At 41.2% G+C, this 20,629-nt stretch overlaps 1 protein-coding gene across 3 annotated transcripts; it reads right to left on the bottom strand.

Moving 5' to 3' along the window:
- Positions 1 to 356: 356 nt before the first annotated feature.
- On the bottom strand, positions 357 to 5,849 carry LOC149010891 (protein OBERON 3-like). 3 transcript variants are annotated; one of them, XM_089163441.1, is made up of 3 exons: positions 3,747 to 5,849; positions 2,829 to 3,138; positions 2,036 to 2,118 (listed from the first exon to the last, which is right to left on the bottom strand). In XM_089163441.1, the coding sequence occupies exons 1-2, from the start codon at positions 5,665 to 5,667 to the stop codon at positions 2,876 to 2,878; spliced, it is 2,184 nt and encodes a 727-aa protein (XP_089019567.1). In that variant the 5' UTR covers positions 5,668 to 5,849; the 3' UTR covers positions 2,036 to 2,118; positions 2,829 to 2,875. The 3 variants fall into 3 exon arrangements, with proteins under 3 accessions (XP_089019566.1, XP_089019568.1, XP_089019567.1); XM_089163440.1 differs by lacking the exons at positions 2,036 to 2,118; positions 2,829 to 3,138 and adding an exon at positions 357 to 1,288 and having other exon boundaries at positions 3,747 to 5,847; XM_089163442.1 differs by lacking the exon at positions 2,829 to 3,138 and having other exon boundaries at positions 1,309 to 2,118; positions 3,747 to 5,848.
- Between the last annotated feature and the right edge of the window lie 14,780 nt (positions 5,850 to 20,629).

Raw genomic sequence — 20,629 nt, forward strand, 5'->3', positions numbered from 1 at the left:
GACGGGGTGGCTCACACTATTTGTCTTTTGGAAGTCGTGGCGGAGGCACTATGTCAGGGGCTCCAACAGGCTGCTGTATATAAGCTCAAAGTAAAGGTGGCGATCTCGCGATATCCACACTGGGATCCAGCTGCTGCCAAAGCCAATTGCTGCTCCAACAGGCTGCTGTAAGTTTTGGTACTTTAATTCTGTTTTTCTCGTTAAAAAAACAAAAAACTTCTTGTCGAATTTTCTGTCATTAAAAGAAGTGACATTTATGTTTCCCAACCATTTTCTTGGCAAATTTGGTTAGATGTGCAGAAAATTCCTTTACTTTTTTGCATTTTTTTCCATGAAAAAAATAGAGGCAAAATCATATTTTCTAACAAGAAAAATGTAAAAAAGCTTGACAGAATCAGAGCTTGGACTCCTTGGATCTTTCATGCTTGCAATCACTATGTTACAGCCCAGACAAGTCATCTAGCAAGCTATGCTAGATTATTCAGGTGAACTAGAAAAATCTAGGTCACCAAGGAATTCTTCCTATAGCACAAATTCCTGTTCCCCTCTGAAACCAAGTTGACATTCATGAACTTCCTACACCCTGCAACTTCTACAATGGGAACAACTCTAAGCAAATACAAGCCACCATTGCCTCTGCCATTCTAAACCAACTCCATAGACATTCCCATCTATACTGCCTATCCTTAGCTACTCATCCCACACCCCAATATCATCAAATAAGTGTTTAGTACATAGTTTGTTTATGTCCATTGCTTCTTTGTTGCCTCCATCCTCTGCAACAAGCCTGCGATTTCATCTTGCATTCTGAGTTTCATCTTGTGGTAATCGCGATGGGAGTTATCCGCAATCTTCAGCTCCTCCAGCTTTTTCCTGTGTCTCTCCTTTGTCTCTTGTAAACATAGTTTAGCAAACTTGCTGGCATATTCTTCCTCCATCTTTTCACTCTTCAAACGGACCATCCGCCTATACCCTTCAGCTTCTCTCCCTGCCTCATCTGCACGGCTCTGGAACATCCTTGCCTCAGCTTCCTTGATCCTCACAATGCTTTCAAGGCTGTCGAAACCATCCATCTTGGGGACTAACTGCAGTTCATCCTCCACGGTTCGGTGCTTCATAAGACCACCTTTAAGGATGTTTTGATTAACATCAGATGCCCACAGATCCTGCCTTCCACTCGAAGATTTGGAAGGTAGAGAAGTAGGAGAAAGTGAAACCACATCCTTTTTACACAATTGTGCCAAACTTGAGTCCTTTGAAGTGCCACCAGAACCTGAAATTTCATTGTCTGTATTTCATAGGTATGAAAGGAACCATCAGTGTCAGGGGAAGTGAGATTACACAGAGAAAGGCAGGAATTAAAAATAACAAATGCACAAGAGGCAAAGGGTAGAAACATCTGAAGGTCTTTCTACCAAAAAAAAAACATCCAAAGGTAAAAGAAACATGAGGGCTAGAATCATCGAATGAGCATAATTTTGTAAGCAGTCCCATCCGATGGGAAGTTGCCCACTGGGAAATTTGTCAAATTAATGCCTCATGAGCATATATGCCATCTCCATTGTTAACTTCCATAAGAAAGTAGAGTTCAACACCAGAGTGAGCCAGTGAGTAACATTATATAGCTCACACATACAACAAGAGAGTGATATTTATGAATCAAAAGATGGAAGGATGATAAACAGTTGCAAGCAATATGCTTATGCCCACAAACTAATTAGTTTTTGCTCAGTTACAAACACCACCCAAGGCTTACTAAATTAAATTAAAAAACCACACAACCCATAAAAAGAACAGAAAAAAAAAGTGCCTTGTCATATTGACCAAACTTATCAGCACCACCACATATATCTTTCACTGAAATTCTTGACCATCAAGATGACATGCCACAACATTCAAATCTAATGCAACATTCTTCTAGAACGCCTTCACCAAGGAAAGTTGTTTTGTCAACTTTTTCAAGAATTACAAACCTCGTTTACACTTGATAAAACATGAATGAAGAATAGTTGCTCTAATTCAGCCATTTGTCAGAAAAAAACTCGAAATTGTCACTTCAAATTCTTCAACTTTGAGAATCCCCAAAACACGATGTCCAACAGAATGTCCTAGCACTACCTGCAGGATTGAAGCCTGCAGTTACATGGACAGAAGATAAAATAACTACTAACTGAACCCAAGAAAGCTGTCTTCCAACTGCTACGACTACATGATATTGGCTCCAAATTTCTTATCAAGGACATCTATTGTCAAATTATTTACTCATGTCTCCAGACTATATATACTTCAATCCAAAACATTCGGCACAGGAGAGTTTCACCATTCCTCAATCTAACCAACTAGACAAAGTTCAACACATTGCAGCCTAATTTAACTAGTAAATTCACAAAATTTGTACATGTAAATTAAAAGAAGAAGAAATTAATGAGAACCGAAACAGGAAGATGGATAAAATTATAAGGTCAAGATGATCAAAAGAACTAAGTAGTAAAAGAAGCTCAAACATGCCTATATTGACAGCTGAAAAAAACCACTAAGAAAGAAAATTGGTTACCGTTAACAAAAAGCAACACAAGAATATACCAAGTAGAACACATTCTGAAATACGATCAAGCTAGGGAAACATAGATCAGAGAACCATCAACAGCTTCCTCTCAATTCTCAACTCCGAGGAAAAAAAATGAAGAAGAAAAGTCCAGCATATTTTTGAGACAAACATCAATAAGAGTCTAAATGATTTATTCTCCAACCGTTACCATGGTCCACTGAATATGTAAGGAAAATATAAGAAATCCCATGCTGGGGAAATCACACAGAAGGAAGCATACCCTCGGCTGATGATTACAACACTGTCGATGACCCAAAAGCACCAAAGTCAACACCTTAGGTTTCCAACCATGGGCGCAGGAAATTGGGGATGGTGAGTTTTAACGAAGACCTGAGAGATGCCGGTATCTTCCAACCTCTTACGTAGCATCAAGAGTTCACCAACCTCAGCAACTACCCAGTGGTTGATAATCAGAATGTCTTGGATCATATGTTGATGGTTTTGACTTGTATAGAACTTATGGGTCAAGGTTTGTCCTGGCCATACAGTTCCCTCTTTCCCCTTTTTAAGTAATCCATATGAGGTTTCTACTACAAAATTAAACCACACATTAGATTGTGCTTGAAATTATGAAAGAGAAATACTCTTGATCAGGTTCTAGTTTGAAATTTTCAAAAGATAAACAGTTTTGATTTTGGGGAAATGCAACCTAGACATTGTTAAATTCCTTCATTTGCTTTGAAGCTTTAGGACCATAAACTCCTTAGCATCACAAGCCAGGTAAAAGTTTGCCATCTCAAGAACACAGAGAACAACATCTAGTTTGATAAGCTGAGTGGTGAATTTGAACATTCTTACCTAGCTCAAGTCAACACATTTTTGTGCAACATACCAATCCAAACAATGCCACCATAAATAAACCCATTTTTTGTATAACTAAATGCACAAAGGCAACAATATGACATGTAAATCCTTTACAGATTTTTCAGTAAATAAGATCAATATGGTTTCATCAAGCAGTACAAATTCAATAACATAGGCCTCATTGGAGAAACTACACTCTAATCATATAGGAATCCATTTAGCATCAATATGTCAGCCCGTATTGATTCTAAAGGCATATTACTGTTGGCAAGATAAATAACATCTGAAAAAACATAGCAGAAAAACTAAATGAGATAGTAGTAGGGAGACTTACACTTAAAGAATTGAAGGATGGAATTACAGGCTTCCGAGGGTGAAATGATATTGTTTTCAAGCTTTGAGAGAGTCTCGTCTGCCTTACTTCGCAATTCCTTCCCCTTGAAGTCTTCACTTCCCCTGAAGATCTTCCTGACACAGTCTAGCTCCTTTTTCAGGGCATCGATACCCCAATTTTTGGCACAGCACATGAACACATCCTTAACAAATCCAAACATCTCAGAAGCATGCCCACATCCAAGGCAATGGAACTGCATCTCAGTTGTCCCTGCAGGCCCTTTCAAGCTGTTCCCTGGCTTAATGAGATTGCTCTGAATGCCACAGGAGGCATGACACCAATGTGAACAGGCATCACAACCAACCCAACTGCAAGTTTCGGAGGCACAGTCAAATTTCAAACACACGGGACACATACAAGCGCTACAGAATCCCTTCTTGGTCGAGCAAATCTTGCAGTCACAGTCATCAACAGGCAATAAGCCCTTGCAATTCACATTGCGACACCTCTTGAGAAAAAAGATCTCTACAAGCTCGGTCATGGGAAGATGATCTTTCCCTGATATGTAATTCAGAAGACCGGTCTTGATTGAAACCAAGATCTCTAATTGGTCTCTATGGGACTTAGAGAGCGTCTCAGAAGTGAGGTCGAATCTCATCTCAAGTCGATTCTGTAGATTAGATAATTCCTCCCTCTTCTCAGGAGACCCAATGAGAATCCTCAAGTGCTCCTTCACGGATTCGACTGTATCATCTGGGAGTTCTTGAATTACCTGCACCATATCAAGAATAGAATTACAGACGATTTCAAATAGAACCCTCTCAGGCCTGGTGAGCTTTCTGGCTCTGCCTCGATCTGACTTCTGCCCAGAAGCTCTTCCTTTCGAATCCACGGAGGCCGTATCGTTCCTCGGCCTTGCGGGGAGCTCCGACGGGAAGAAGGATTGGTTATCAGAAGTAGTTGCTCTCTGAAAACTATTATTACACGATTCCTTTTTTATCTGACGATTACCCTGCATTAGTTGGTGACCAAAACCACCGGTGCCTCCTCCGCCGCCATGATTCGACAGCGCAACGCCGCCTTCACCTACAGGCCTGAATCGACTGTGAACTGATCCATTAGTTCCCTCTCCGCAGTTCCAAATCTGATCAGTATCTCGTCGGTGACTTCCAACTGAGTACTCGTAGTTCTCGGTGGAGTTGAGAGTGAGAGAGCAGCTGGGGTTGTGAGAAAACGGGATAGAGTAAGAACAAGAAAGCGAAGCAGCCGTGAAGTCGTCAGAGCTCGCAGTTCGTGTATAGACAGTGTTGTTGTTCGACGGAGCCAACGATTGAGTGCTTCTGGCTGCTTTAGGAACAACAGGAGGATCTGCATTCCGTGAAGATGCGAGAGAGAGGGACACATCTGGAAGTGCTAGAGAGAGATTAAGGGTCTCTAGCTTCGCCACTTTCTCCTTCTTCTCTCTTTCAATTTCTACGTCGAGCTCTCGCTTCGTCCTTGTAGCAGCAGCCCTAACCCCATTAAGTTGCAGAAAATCTCGCTCTACCAATCTCTCCTCTTCTTCGTTCGGATTCTCAGAAATCACTTCCTTCCCCTTGTTAAACCTGTCCCTGTCCAACGCACTAAATAGATTCTTCCCAGAAATATCTTTGTCTTGAAAACCCATTTTGGAATTATCACAGAGATAGCTTAGTGTAAGCTCCTGGGATCCCAGATTTCCCATTCTCGAAGAAGCTTTTGAACGGAACCCATCAATACCCAACTCTGATTCGCGCAGCAAATCAATACCCTTTTCAGAATAGCCAATTTTCCCAGCAGGGCTCTCTAGATTTTGCACAGTAACGTGTTGTCTGAGCTTGTTTGTCGTCGACCCTTCAGTTGCGTGAACAAAACCATCCGAGAGATCGGTATCTGGAAACATGGTTGGTAACAACGAGAGAGACAGAGAACTACAGACTCTTCCTCTCTCCTCTCCTGAGAGAACAGAGAGAGAGAGAACGACAGGATTTTGATAGAGTAGATTCCCTTTTGTCCAGTTCCTCTTTTACTACTCTCGACTTCTCGTCTCGTGAAATGCATATCCTGTTTGGCCAAAAAAAAAAAAGAAATGCTTATCCTGCAAGAGTTATTAGATTGCAACGGCTGTTTTCTCCGGCATTTAGGTGTGAAAACTGAAAAGGCTAAGTTTTCTATATGCCAATAATGCCCTTGTTTTTGTATCTAATTACCGAAATATTAAGAAAGTGGACGACCAATGTCACATTGGTCAAAGAAGAGTCATCAAGTAATCATCGATCCCGATGGCAGATTGGGACATTCATTATATAAAATAAAATAAAATAAGTACTTTAATTAATTGTAGATTTCAAGGTCAATTAACGAAAAGCAATAAAAAAAAAGTGTTAATGATCGAATTATCTGACTGAACGGACCACGGTTCAATCCGACCATGGATTCAATCCAATGAGTCGGATAGGTCTGCTTAATGAACCGTTAGACCATAGCAGATAATTAGGAAGATCAATCATCAAGACGAGCAGTGTTTCACTCACGACGGACTTTTGAGCCATTGTGATAAGAGTCAAGCCAGGAGATTCCCTTGAGATAGAGTACGGATCGAATTCCTCAACAAGAATTCGAGCAAGACTCAATCGTCAAAGAACAAGTAAACAATTTAAAAATATATATAAGAAAGACGAAGAGCCAAGAAGAGGTAAGTAAGAGTTAGAGGCTTCATTCCTTAGTTTGGAGAATTTGCTTATTCTTTCTCCAAAGTTGATCTCTTGCTAACTTGGTTGTTGGAGGCGTAACTCGACCCACACGGTCGAGTACGTTTGTGCAGGTCAATGTATTCCAGTGGTTGAGGAAGAATTTTGCAACAACAATTGGTGCCGTCGGTGGGAACCTGATAAAAGAACCACATTGCATACTAGATCGGGTAGAGTTGTGAAATCAAGCCCTAACCATGACCCGAAAACCCTGTTGTTTATAGGTCCGAAGACCCGAAAAGAAGGAAGAAGGCAACTATGGGCCCTCTCAGTAGAAGACATGGTGTTTGACTCCAAACCCATGGAGATTGATGATGGTGCTCCATACTTGGAAGCTTTGACAGTTTTTTATAAGAAACTACACCTTGAAGAATGAGAGATTAGTTGATGAATTCAATGCACTCTTGTCATGATTTGAAGGTATTTCTTTGTCCTAGACTTGTCATTTGAGATGTAGGAAGAAGCCCGCTTGATTTTGAGTTGATATGGGCTGTCAAAATCCCTGACTTGGCTTGTTGTCCTAGCCTGGTCGACTGGCCAGTCGACCAACCAGTCAGCCAACTGATTATAAGATCTGAGATCTGAGAAAATTTCTTGCTTTTAGGTCTTTTGCTATTCTATTTAAGTAGATTTCATATTCTTTAGCCTCCCTTGCTGCCATAACCTATTGTGGACGTGGGAAACCTCCTCCAAAGCCTCTCCTTGGTGATTGTGAAGAACTCTTTGAAGATCTATAGTTTCTCTTCTCAAGTTCATCTTCAAGGTTAGCGATTTCTTGTCTTCTATTTGATTTACTCTTGTTTGATCTTGTTCTTGCTATTGTGATTATGAAGAAGGTACTGCACTCTTGCAAACACCTCTTCTACAATCTCTTATGATGAGAATGAATCTCCATTCATTCCATTCATGCTATGATTCACATAGTTGATTCTAGCCATGAGTATATGATTTTCTTCATGAAAGCATGATTATTCTTCTAATCTGATTTTTCTAGCATATGAGATCTAAGTTTATGATAGTATCCATCTCTAATCTATTGATTATCATCCTCTTGACATGATCCTTCATTCTCCTTTGCATTCATGGTGTTTTTTATTGAATACCATGATGTTGATCAAGCTAGAAAGTATGTTTTCAAAATAGAAAGTCCATGTTTTGATCCTTGTTTGATGCTTAATCTTTGCTAGATAGTCTTAGTCTACTGTTCCTTAGATTCCTTTCGAATTCGGAGTGTGTTGAGTCCCGGAAGTATGGTTTTTGATAAAAGTTCAGTTTTGGCTTGGTTTACTGTTCACCTAGTCAATTGGATCAGTCAACCAGCCAGTCAGCCAGTTGTGGACAACATTGATGCTTTCGTCCGATTTGGCCTCCGATCTTCTAGGTTTTTCTCCTGATGTTTGTATCTGTGAAACCCAGCCCTAACCTAACCCTGACTTTGACTCGGTAACCCGGTTGTTTTTAGCTCCGAAGACCCAAAGTAAAGGAAGAAGCCAACTATGGGCCATCTCAGTAGAAGACATGGTGTTTGACTCTGAACCATGGATGTTGATGATGGAGTTCCATACTTGGAAGTCTGTGCAGATTTGAAAAGGAAGCTACAGCTTGATGAAGATGAGATTAGTTGAAGGACTTGGAGTATTATCTGACTTGGTTTGAAGATATTTCTATACACTAGATATGTCACTTGATGTGTGTGCAAAAGCCCATAAGGTTTAGAGCCCATTTGATCCTTCAATTCCCTGATTGTTCCTTACTGTCTGCCTTGGTCGACTGGACCACTCGACCAAGCTGTAAAATCCGGCCTTATCCTAACCCTGACCCGGCCCGAATTTTATACTGTTGTAGGTCTGAAGACCCGAAGTGGTGGTAGAAGAGACCTGTGGGCCCTCTTAGTTGATGATTCGATGCTTGATACAGAACCTATGGACATTGACAATGATGCCCCTTACTTGAGCACATTGTCAGTGTTGAGTGAAAATCTGCGCATCGATGAAGTTTGGATTAGTTGAAGCACTTCTTGGAACCCCGTGATCAATCCGAAGGTATTTCCTGAAACTAGACTTGTTGATTGACTTGTAGGAGAAAACCCCGCTCAATTTGACCTTGTATAGCCTCCCAAATCCACTCCTGAAGTTGTTGTCATGTCTTGGTTGACTGCTTGGTCGATTGACAGTCGACCAGCCAGTCACCTGTCAATCGACCAGCAGTAATGGAATTCGAATCTTCACTAAATCACTTCCCATTTTGCCCCTACCTTTTTGGAACTCGTGAATGAGGACCTAAACTAATCATTGGCACTCTAGAGCTCGAGGTTGGACACTCTCTTGGGCTTTTCCTTGATGTTTGGGAAGATCTTTGACTCCAATAATTAGTGTTTTACATTAATCATCAACTCAAGGTATGATTCCTTCTATTCTTCTTCTAATCTATTCATTTTCTATCAATTGATGATCTTGAGACCATGGTTGAAGTGCTGCAACCTTGCAAACACTTAACCATGAGTTTCCCCCTTTCAATTCCTTGATCCTCCCCCACTCATGCTATGTTATGATTCCATTGAGATTACTTGCACTTCATTACTTTGATTCTTTTCAATTTAATCTATTCTTGATTCAAAACTGATATGTAGATGCATGTTAAGCTTAGATTATTATGAAATTAGGATTCTAACTTGATTCTTAACATTCACTTGATTGATTCCCATCATCCTTTACAATTTCAATCAATTCCAATTTGATTATTGATAATTAACATATAGAACTTAAGATTTCGAATTGGGCATTTCTGATTGGACCGTTGGACCATCATGAAAATTAGTGTGTAGTATCCTCTTACTGTTATAAACATGCCCTCCAAATTTTGTGTCGATAGGAGCACCAGAAGGTCAGTTTCGGATCAGGTTTCCATTTATGCCCAGTGGTTAACAAGTCTTGGTCGACTGACAGTCGACCAAGCCAGTCAACCAAGAGATGTTAACACCCCTGTACTCATCTGAATTGATTCGTTTGAACTCCGATTCGATTGTTTTCTTCTCTGATGTTACTTGTACATTGTCTAGGGTATCAACACTGATTTTTGGGACCATTCTTGGTGATCATTGAATTTATTTACAACTCGATTAAGGTAAGGACGGTCGTTAACTCAAGTATGTTAATTATATCAACATGCTTATATTTTGAGAACTTAATAGTTATGTGCCCATGTGGATTCCTTTACCATACATGACTATTATATGTTTTCTTATCAGTAGTAGAATGTTACATATCATATAGAATATCATGTTCAATTGTACTTTATGATTTTATATATGATCAATCATGTTATGATATGCCTTGTTATACGATGAATCATTGATTTAGTATGATATGATGAGATTGAGCTTGTGATTGACTACGTATGACTTGGGATTGGGAAGTGTCCTTCCGACACTTCTGTCCTTGGACATCGGAGGGAGTAGTATGGGATATTCTCCGTAGGTGTCCATCGACGCTTTCCCGGGTTGTTGGATGACATGCATAGGATTGTCTAGGTGTATGGTTAGGATTATCCTTGTTGTATCAGACCATAATCGGAAGGGTATTGAGACCGAACGACCTGTGGTAGAGTATGGTTGATGGGCGCTCAAGACCGGTATCCACTCCGTGAGTGGACTTAAACCATACTGCGGATACCCAAAAGGGGCCATTTATTGGTAGGGTTGCAAATGGATAGACCTGGGCTCACGAGCGCTCAAGACCGGTAACCAACCCGTGAGAGGACGTGAGAGCTTCCCGTTTACCATTTGTGGATGACCAATAGGGTTGATGAGTCCGTAGTTTGAGTTGGTCGCTGCCATAGGATACGCTAACTCTAGTGTGAAGGATAGGGAACTGAGTTGGTCGGTGCCATAGGGAAAGTATCCGGATCTGACATGATACGACTGAGTAGATGACTTGCATTGGGCTAGGCTTCGCCGCGACATGCGCCAATACTTATACCAATGGTGATGTGAAAGAGTGGTGACTAAATCCCCAACCATGGCTTGATGAGGACCTTACCCAATTACCACGGCAGACCCAAGATATCTTATGATTGAGAGGGAGTGACAGACGACCCAAAGAAGTATGGTGCTATGGCTTAAAGCATGTCTACCTTAGAGACTAGCATACTTAAGATTAGAATCATATTTTCATCATTGTCTCATATCATATTGCATCATATTGTGACTTGTATCGAATGAACTGTGTATTATGAAACGACTTGCCTTGCTGAGTTCTTTTGAACTCATTCCTTTTGTGCAATTTGTTAGATTATCCTGCAGGTATAGAAGACTTTGATGGTGCATCCTACGACCCGAGCTATGATCCCGCATACTACCCTTCAGATGATGGCTACGCTGAGAGTCAGGATTGCTGTGCCGAGGAGGATTATGGTTCGTACCAGGGTTAGCCCCACCTTAGTGAGGGAGCGGCCACGTTGGGTTCACTTCATCCACACTTATGAAGAAGTAATCATTAGGATAGAAGAAACCTATGTGTAGGGCCCATTTCCCTGGTTGACTGTAATCATTTGGATATTTTCCCCTTAACTCTTATGGATTTGCTCTTATATATTGTTTGTATTTAAGTTGGATTAACCACTGTTCCGTTATGAGTTGAAGGAGTGCCTTCTGATCACTCTTTCCCCTTGAGACCACTTATATGAGAAGTTGACACTTAATATTTCCGCACTTTGATTAATTATCTTTTCTTATTCATTTGATCTATTTATTGCTTACTTTATACATTGATTATATTGTTCATGATTATGTTATCGTGTATGCGGGAGGCATGGCCGCTTGATCTAGATCTTCGGGCTGTGGATCACATCCCAGGTATGCCAGATAGGATACCGGCTGGGTGGATGTGACAAAGCACTCAACCAAAGGAATGCCAAATTCGAGAAAATGTAATTTTAGGGTTTTTTCACTTATATTTAAACCCTACTTCGTGTTTCTTTGCAACGACTGCCTCCTAAACACTTTTTGAACGTGAGAAGACCTCTCCGAAACTCTCTCTGGTGATTTCGAAGATTCCTTTGCAGATCTGAAGCCTCTCATCTCTGTTTTGACAATTCAAGGTTAGTAATCACTTCGACATTACGGATTTCTTTTCTTTGATCTTGTTCTTGGTTGAGATCAGGAAGAAGATGATGCATTCTTGCAACCATCTATTCCATGATCTCATTCTATTCTTTGAGATCTATGATCATCGTCATGATCTTAACCCTAGCCTGATTAATTTCTTGAAACCCTGACCTTGTATGACGTTTTTGGAAACCTTTGGTAACCTCCCATGCGAGGGAAACCTCATGGGTAATATTTATGTTAATCTAAACTTGATTATTCTATGATTTCTTGTTATTTTCTTGATAACAATCATTCCCTCTCATTCTGTGATCATAATCTTTTCATGAGAGCCATAAAGATTGAAACCCTAGTTTCTTGGGTTAAATCAAGAACCCATAGTTTGACCATGATTTGATGTTTTTATCTTCCCAGATGATTCTAATACATCCTAGGAAGTTCCCCTTCGAATTTCGGATCAATCCGACTTCAAACGAAGAAGTTATGAACAAATCAGTTTCAGCAATTCCGTATTGACTCGCTTGGTTGACTGCTTGGTCGATTGGGCCAGTCTACCAAGCACTCGACCAATGATGTCAGTAGCTTCATTTTTTGCCCGATTTGATTCGTTTGCTCTTTGATCTTTTAGGTATATTTCCTAATGTTGTATCTATGATTGTTAGGAGTCTATTTGCTAAGTTTGGAGTTGCTCTCTTTGATCTTTGGATTATCTTCGGCGATAATCAATGTAAGGACAGTTATTTCATAATAACATAGATCGCATTCTCTCTGGTTTCTACTTTATGAAACTATGAGTTTGTTTACTGTTCTTGTACTTTATACTTCTGATATACTACTGTAAGTACAGTAGCACTTGTTTATGTATTCTTTTTCATTATTCAAGCTTATATGACATGTTTATTACTGCTTGATCGGATTATGCTTTTACATTCTCTTTTATATGATGAATTGTGGGTTGTGTATGTCATGACTTGTAAAACCCAGCCCTAACCTTGACCCGGAAACCTTGTTATTTGTAGGTCCAGTGACCCAAAGTAAAGTAAGAAGTCAGCTTTGGGCCATCCCAGTGGAGGACTTGGTGTCTGGCTTTGAATCCATGAGAGTTGATGATGAAGTTCTATTTATGGAAACTGAATCTTGATGAAGATCGGATTAGTTGATGGACTTGGAGTGCTCTCTATCATGGTTTGAAGGCATTTCTACCTATTAGGTAGGTCACTTGATATGTGTGCAAAACCCCTTTAGGATTGGATTTGATCTGGGTCTTCAATTCCCTGTTTTGGAATTGCTGTCTGCATTGGTCGACTGATTGGTCGACTGGACCAGTCGACCAATCCACTCGACCAATGGGTGCTGTCTTTGGCAATTAGGTCTTTCTTGCTCTATTTAAGTCCAATCTCGAGTCTACTTTGTATTTTCTGCCTCCAAACTCTTTGGAACGAACCAAAGACCTCTGCAAGTCATCTCCCTTGCATCCTTGGTGTTTTTCTTGACGGATCTTCGTCAAAACTCTTCCTTTTGCATCAAAGGTATGTCTACACTCTCTTCTTCTCCTCCATCTCTGTTTTTCTTTCCTTTTTGAGTTGAGACAGTAGAGGAGATGCTGCATTCTCTGTTGTAAACATCTCTGGACTTGTCTCTCATGATTTTCCTAAGGATTAATGGCTAATGCAATGATCTTAACCATGATCATTGCAAGCTTTTGAAGGAATCATGATCAAACCATGATCTAGTTTTTGTTTATCTTTTGATTTGAATTCTGATCTCCTTAGATCTACTATATTGATCATGTTAGTAGTCAATTGCTGTGTTTTCTTTTCATGATCCATGATCTATCAATCTCTAGTTGTTTCTCTTCTACCATACCATGTTTTCTTCATGAATCATGATAATTACATATATGGTAGGTTTTGTTTCCTTATTTAGATTTATGCTCTTAGGTCTATTTTCTTGAAGATCTAAGTATGCTTTTCATGATACCTTTACCTGAATCAATGATTCATTCTCCTATTGTTCTTGTCTTTGATTTCTATCTTGAATTCTTCAAGAACCATGATTGATCTAATTATGGTAACTTTTTGTTTCCTAATTTGTATCTTGATGACTTGATTTGATTAGTGTTTTGAGATCCCCTATATGTTAGGTTACTACTAATGTAGTTTACCCCTTGATTAGTACCCTTTTGAACCACCAAATTCGGATTTTATATCTCAAAACTCTGATTTTATAGGCTACTGTCTGCATTGGTCGACTGATTGGTCGACTGGCTACATTGGTCGACTGATTGGTCGACTGGACCAGTCGACCAATCCACTCGACCAATGCGTACAGCAACTCCAGAATTGGTCTGTTTTGGATGTTTTGGTAACTTTTCTGTTAGGGATCTTTCCTAATATGTTGTATACACTTGTTTAGGACCTTCTTCTCAAGTTTGTCAAGATCTTACTTGATTTCTTAGGATTCCTCTGCAAGTTATAAAAGGTAAGGATGGTTACTTCTTTAACAACATAAATTGCATATCCTAGTTTCTATATTTGAATCTTGTTAATTTATTTCTTTAATTAGATTCTTATAATGTTATACTACTGTGGTACTGTCTTGATATCAGTAGCATTACTTGTTTATATTAAATTGACTCATGTATGATTTACTTACCAGTTATATACAAATTGATTGTAATTATTGATTTCTTTCCATATATGAAGTTACCATATATGTGATGTTATGAATTGATGCTTGTGTATGCTTAAGTATGGTTTGGAAAGGAGAGGAGGAGAGGTGTCCTTTTGACACTTCTATCCTTGGACAACTACGGGAATATTATGGGATGTTTCCGGAGATGCCCTCTGGACACCTTCCTAAACTGTTGGATGACATATCTAGGACTGTCTAGTAGTGTTTGGCTAGGATGTCCCGTTATGTCAGACCCTAATCGGAGGGGTATTTAGACCGAACGACCCGTGGTAGCAATGGGGATTCATGGGCGCTCAAGACCGGTAACCAACCCGTGAGAGGACAGGAATCACATTGTGGGGGCCATTTATTGGAGGGTTGCATATGGATAGACTTGGGCTCACGGGCGCTCAAGACCGGTAACCAACCCGTGAGAGGACGTGAGAGCTTCCCGTTTACCATATGTGGATGACCAGTAGGGTTGATGAGTCCATAGTCAGGGACTATGAGGACTCTAGTGTGAAGGATACCGGAAAGGATCGTCAGGGACGAGGAATGGACGTATCTGGATCTGACTTGATGTAACGAAGTAGAAGACTTGCATTTGGCTAGGCTTTACCCTGACATGCGCCGGTACTTAGACCAATGGTTATGTGAGAGAGTGGTGACCTATACCCCCAGCCATGGAATGTCCCGAGGGATGCCGGACCCATTACCAACTGATGATGAGTGATTGAGACCTTCCTAAAGAAGTACGGTGCTATGACTTAAAGCATGTCTGCCAATAGAGACCAGCATATATAGAGTTAGATTCATACATTCATAGTTTGTCTCATACCATATTGCATCTATGTTTGTTTTGTAATCCTGCCATTTATGTTATTATGGATTTAACTGCCTTACTGAGTTTCTTTGAAACTCATTCCTTTATTGTACAATGTTTGTTAGACTATTCTACAGGTTCTGAATATTCTGACGGCTCGTACGAAGAAGCTCAAGGAGAAGAGGCATATCTCCAAGAAGGTGATTGCGGTTACAACAATTACACTGAAGATCCCGCGAGTGGTTATGCTCCGTACGATGCTTAGTCCGACCATAGAGTGGAAGCGTCCTTGTGCTGTTTATGAGATTTATACTTATAGGGATGTTGTCTATAAAGTTGAGAACAATTTAGTTACCTATTGTACCTGCTATTGGGATTAGATTCTATCTTGTTTATTCTCTTTTAGAACTACTTTTCCGCTGGTTGTAGAGTGGGATTTCGCCTCACTTTACCTATCTGATTTAGACACTCTGATTATATCTAGTACTCTGATTTATATATGATTCACTCTTTCCTTATTTGGATCTATGGTTTATCTTCCGCACTTTTATTATTATTGTTCATGATTATGTTATTGTTTATGTGGGAGGTTGATTACTCGATACCTGATCTTCGGGCTGTGGATCACACTCTCGGGTATGCCAGATAGGGTATCGGTTGGGAGGATGTGACAGATTGGTATCAGAGCCCAAGGTTCGAGGAAATCCTAACCACAAAAGACAATAACTGAACATTCCTGAGTCATTGATCTGAAATGACTCCTCTACTCTTAGAAGTGAATAATAGAACACTTGGATTAGTAACTTAACCTATGAAGCATAACAGAACATTTCCGAATAACATACCATAATTATACTTAAACAAATGTCACTAATGCAAATAAAAGAAAGGTGTATAATATACAATAATTAAGTGAAACAAAATGAACTTCATTAATTTCAAAAGCTTTTACAGCGATTACATCTGAAATGCATAAATGAAAATCCTAGGGTACAGTCTATCTAGGTGATCTTCTCTCGATCTCTATATGCTCCGAACTCCTCCGCTAGCTGAGTCACTTGATGCTCTATCCTATCCTGTCGTGACTCCATCCTCTCATACATCTGCTCTGTCCGACCTCCATCCTCTCTAGCATGGAAGTCATCGATCTCATCTGTGCCCCAAGATCTGAAGTCTCTGGAATTGCATGTGAAGGGCCACCTGCCTCGAAGTGTGAGGAAGGAAACTCTTGATGCACTGGCTCAGCCTTGTGCATCTCTGTATCGTCTCCGGCCTGATCATCACTTTCAGGACCGATATCCTCTCCTCCATCCTCTGACTCCTGATCCTCATCCTTTGACTCCTCATCATCCTCACCCTCCGGACCGGGAGATCTCTCGAGCTGCTGCAGTCTCATCGACGAATGGTCCGAGTCCCGATGGCGTATCCCACGTGAACCGGTGTCCACTTGGTGTATCCTCGAAACTCACCCCGAAATGCCCGAAGATCAAGGTCGGTAGCCTCCCATAGCAAAGGTTCCGCATGCTAGGCTGCGAGAACCAAGTCCAGCATGACCTGCTGAATGATGTAGGAGAGATCGATCTCGAAGCCCATGTAGATGCGGTAGATGACTAAGGCCTCCATCACTGTGACCCGATGGTGATGTCTGGCTTTCGGCATAATGTTTCGGCCGACTATGCAACCGATAATCCGTGCAGAATCCGTCATCCGTCCGCTGGTCCACGGAGTGAAGCATCGACGACTATCCCATAGCGTAGAGCATATATCGTGAAGCTCGTACGGCATCAGATGGCTGTCCAAATCTGCTCCTGCGGGTATCCACACACACTGCTTGTGGATAATAAGGAACACCTGCAAGATCTCGGCTAGTGCTCGGGTGGAAAAGCGAATCTGAGTCCGGAAGACCCTGCTCCTTAGGACAAGTCTAAGTGGATGTCCTTGACCTCGAGCCTCCTCTGTGTAGGTAAGGTTGCTGAAGAACAACCTCACTAGCTCCGGGTATACCGGCAGATCCTCAATGAAGAGATGAGTCCCCCGCAACGTGTCGAATCTCTGCCGAATCCTAAAGACTCTGAGCTGGCGTAGGTGAAGTAGACGTCCCAACTCGATGTTACAGTGACTGAAGTAGGCCTCGTACAAAAACTCGGCCTGAGGTGTGTCGAACATGTCCGGTCTCCGAACCTCTTGTCTAGGCTCTGAAGGAACCTGACCTCTGCCCCTAAGTGCCCCTACAATGCGACCACGACCTCTACCTCGTCCTCGCCCTCCCCTTTGCATAGTGTGTATCTGTGAAAGAGACAAGAGACATTTCCAGTTAGTGCTACTTTAAGATTTGAGCCAAAAGGGTATTTTCGTAATTTTTCGGAAAATTTCAAATTTGGGGAAAATTTGATTTGAACATACTAGCATGTGCGCAATACTTGGAATTTCATGTCTATGAAGTTTGTTTGAAGAAAATTGATCGAAAACTTGAATTAAAGCGAAAAATTCAGCAAGAAGGAAAATTTGGGGATTTTGCAATTTAGGTCAAAATTGGATTTTTGAAAAGTTGAAATTGGTTAAATCAAATTTTATGGACCTATCTACAATATCATCTTGAGCATGTAGCATTTGATTTCGTGCGAAAATTTCAAGCGGTTTGTGAGAAAACGAAAATTTTCTAAAGATAACGATTTCGGTATGAAAACGTTGCGAGATGAACACCAATATGTTAGAACTTGTTGTCTATGCATGGCATTGTGTTTGAAACCTGAGGAATATGTTTCTAAGCATTCCTAAGCATGATTTCTAGCATTGGATACAAGCAAAGCATGGTTTTGATTGAAATGCAAGCATGAGAAGATGAAAATGGAAGAAAGAATGAGAGATTTACCTTGTTTGTGATGGTTATGTGTTGATGTGTTGTTGTTGAAGCACCAAAACACCTCAAGAACACTTGTGAGAACCTTTGGAGACTTTCCCTAGAGCTCTCTCACCTTTGAAAGAGGATAAAATGAAGTTGGAATGTGGTAATGAGGCTTATAATGCGAATTTTCGCATTCTGATGGATGACCATTGGTCGATTCGGGTCGGTCGACCAATCACTCGACCAATGGTCACAGAGACCTCTTTTTCTGTTGAATTTTTGGAAAATGTGATTTTTGCCTTATGGATTATTGTTTGATGACTATATGGATATATTTAAGCATGATTTAAGTTTTCAAATCATTTGGACTTGTGGTTTATGTTGAAACTTGAAATTCGGTATTTTGATGTTCTCAGTTTTGCAGAATGGTTACTCTAAGAAGTGGGCGTGGTGAATCCAGTGGTCAAGGAGGTGGTGAAATACCTCAGGGAGGTGGTGAAATACCTCATGGAGGTGGTGAGATACCTAATGTTGATCAGGGTACCCATGAGATACCCGGTGCCCCGAATGTTGGAAGCTTCCGTGATATTGCCAATATTATGGGCAATATGATGCAGCGACAAGCGGCTCGGTTCAACCGGATGTTGGTGGGTTTCATGACTCTGCATAATGAGACTCGAACTGGTGCTAATGTGATTCCTCATGCCGCGATCCTGAATGCGGGAGGTTTAGTTGGAACTCCTCATACTCACCCGATGGAGAGTTTTACGAAGATGCAAGTACCCACTTTCTTTGGAGTTACCAAGGATCCCTTGTTTCCTAACAAGTGGCTTCGTGAGTTGGAGAAGGCTTTCCGACATCTGCAATGCTCGGAAGCTCGGAAGATCTGTTCTTTGCTGAACAGAAGTTGCAACAAGAAGCTGATGCATGGTGGACCTCCACTCGGCTTTGTTTTGGAAGGTTTGCATGCAGGAGTTGTAACTTGGGAGTTGTTCAAAGAGGCTTTTTGTATGAATTATTTCCCCGAGGCGGTGAAAGATGCGAAGGAAGCTGAGTTTATGGTTCTCACACAAGGATCTTTGTCTGTGTTGGAGTACCAACAGAAGTTTGAGGAGCTTCATTTCTTTGCTCCAGATTCTCTGAAGGTCGATCTCGCCAAAGCGAAGAAGTTCTTCAAGGGACTGCGCCTGCCATTAAAGCTTACCTCACAGTCCAGCCTATAGTGAGCTATGCTCAAGTGGTGCAGAACTCGAAGAAGTTGGAAGAAACAGAGAAGGAAAGTGCACGTGTGCAAAGGCCCTGGCAGCCAAGGAACCCTGGGTTGGTGGATTGTAATGATCGGCGTTTTGTGAGACCTACACCCTACCCCACTCCTACCTTCTAGCCTAAGAGTGTAGGTCAGAACTCGGGTTTTCAGCAGCCCGGCCAGTTTAGACAGTATGGCAGAAACCGACCACCAGTGAGTGCAAGTGCTAGGCCTTTTGTTCAGAAGCCCTCTGTTGCAGCTACCCCAGTTGGACCCAGCAATCCTGTTTGCTTTTACTGCAAGCAAGCTGGTCATTTTGCTCGTGCCTGTCCGAAGCGGCCTGTGCAGCAGCCTGCTCCAGTGGTGAAGAGTGCTCCTACTCCTCCCTCTGGTAGAGTGTTCAGTATTTCCAGTGTTGAGCAGGATCCAAGCCATGAAGTGATTACAGGTACATTGTTAGTTGCTTCTATTTATGCGTTTGTCTTATTTGATACGGGTGCATCTCATTCGTTCATGTCATCTGCATTCATCAAGAAGACTGACCTAATCCCTGAGAAGTTGTCTAGTTGTTTATTGATTAGTACACCTACTGGTCCTGTTGTGAAACTAGATAAGGGGTTATCTAAATGTCCTGTGTTGATTGGTGAGAAGGACTTGGAAGCCAATTTTGTACTTCTTGATATGAAGGACTTCGATGTTATTTTGGGAATTGATTGGTTAACAGCCCACAAAGCTGTGTTTCTTTGTTCCTCAAAGAAGATTCAGTTCCATATTTGTGGAAGTCCGGTCTTAGAATTTCATGGTGAGAAGAGAAGGGTTTGTAAGAAGGTCTTTGTCTGACTGATGCAAGTCTATGCCCTAGTGGATGATGCTTCATCTGAAGGCAAGGGTAAAGTGGAGAAAAGAGTCGATGAAGTCAGGGTTGTCTGTGACTTTGTTGATGTCTTCCCTGATGATCTATCGGGAGTGCCTCCAGACAGGGATGTCGAGTTTTCTATTGATCTTGTCCCTGGTGCCGCTCCGGTATCTAAAGCTCCGTATAGGATGGCTGCTACTGAGTTGAAAGAGTTGCAAAACCAGTTGAATGAACTCATTGATAGAGGTTTCGTACAACCTAGTGTATCACTTTGGGGAGCTCCGGTCTTGTTTGTCAAGAAGAAAGACGGTAGTATGCGTCTGTGCATCGACTACCGTGAGTTGAATAAGCTGACTATCAAGAATAGATACCCGCTGCCCAGAATAGATGATCTCTTCGATTAGTTAAAGGGTGCAGTTGTGTTCTCAAAGATTGACTTAAGATCCGGATATCACCAATTGAAAGTGAAGTCTAGTGATATCTTCAAGACAGCTTTCCGAACACGGTATGGTCACTACGAGTTCAGGGTCATGCCCTTCGGATTGACTAATGCTCCTGCGGTGTTCAT

This window comes from Hakea prostrata, chromosome 7 (genome assembly GCF_041222555.1).
Source record: "Hakea prostrata isolate BN-2017 chromosome 7, UWA_Hpros_2, whole genome shotgun sequence".
Taxonomy (NCBI): Eukaryota; Viridiplantae; Streptophyta; class Magnoliopsida; order Proteales; family Proteaceae; genus Hakea; species Hakea prostrata.

Bases quoted from the DNA above. Each gene is read 5' to 3' on its own strand.
- LOC149010891 (XM_089163440.1), bottom strand. From the start codon at position 5,667: ATGTTTCCAGATACCGATCTCTCGGATGGTTTTGTTCACGCAACTGAA. The intron at 1,289-3,746 runs GTAAGTCTCCCT...TATGAAATACAG, and splicing joins CATCCTTCAATTCTTTAAGT to ACAATGAAATTTCAGGTTCT.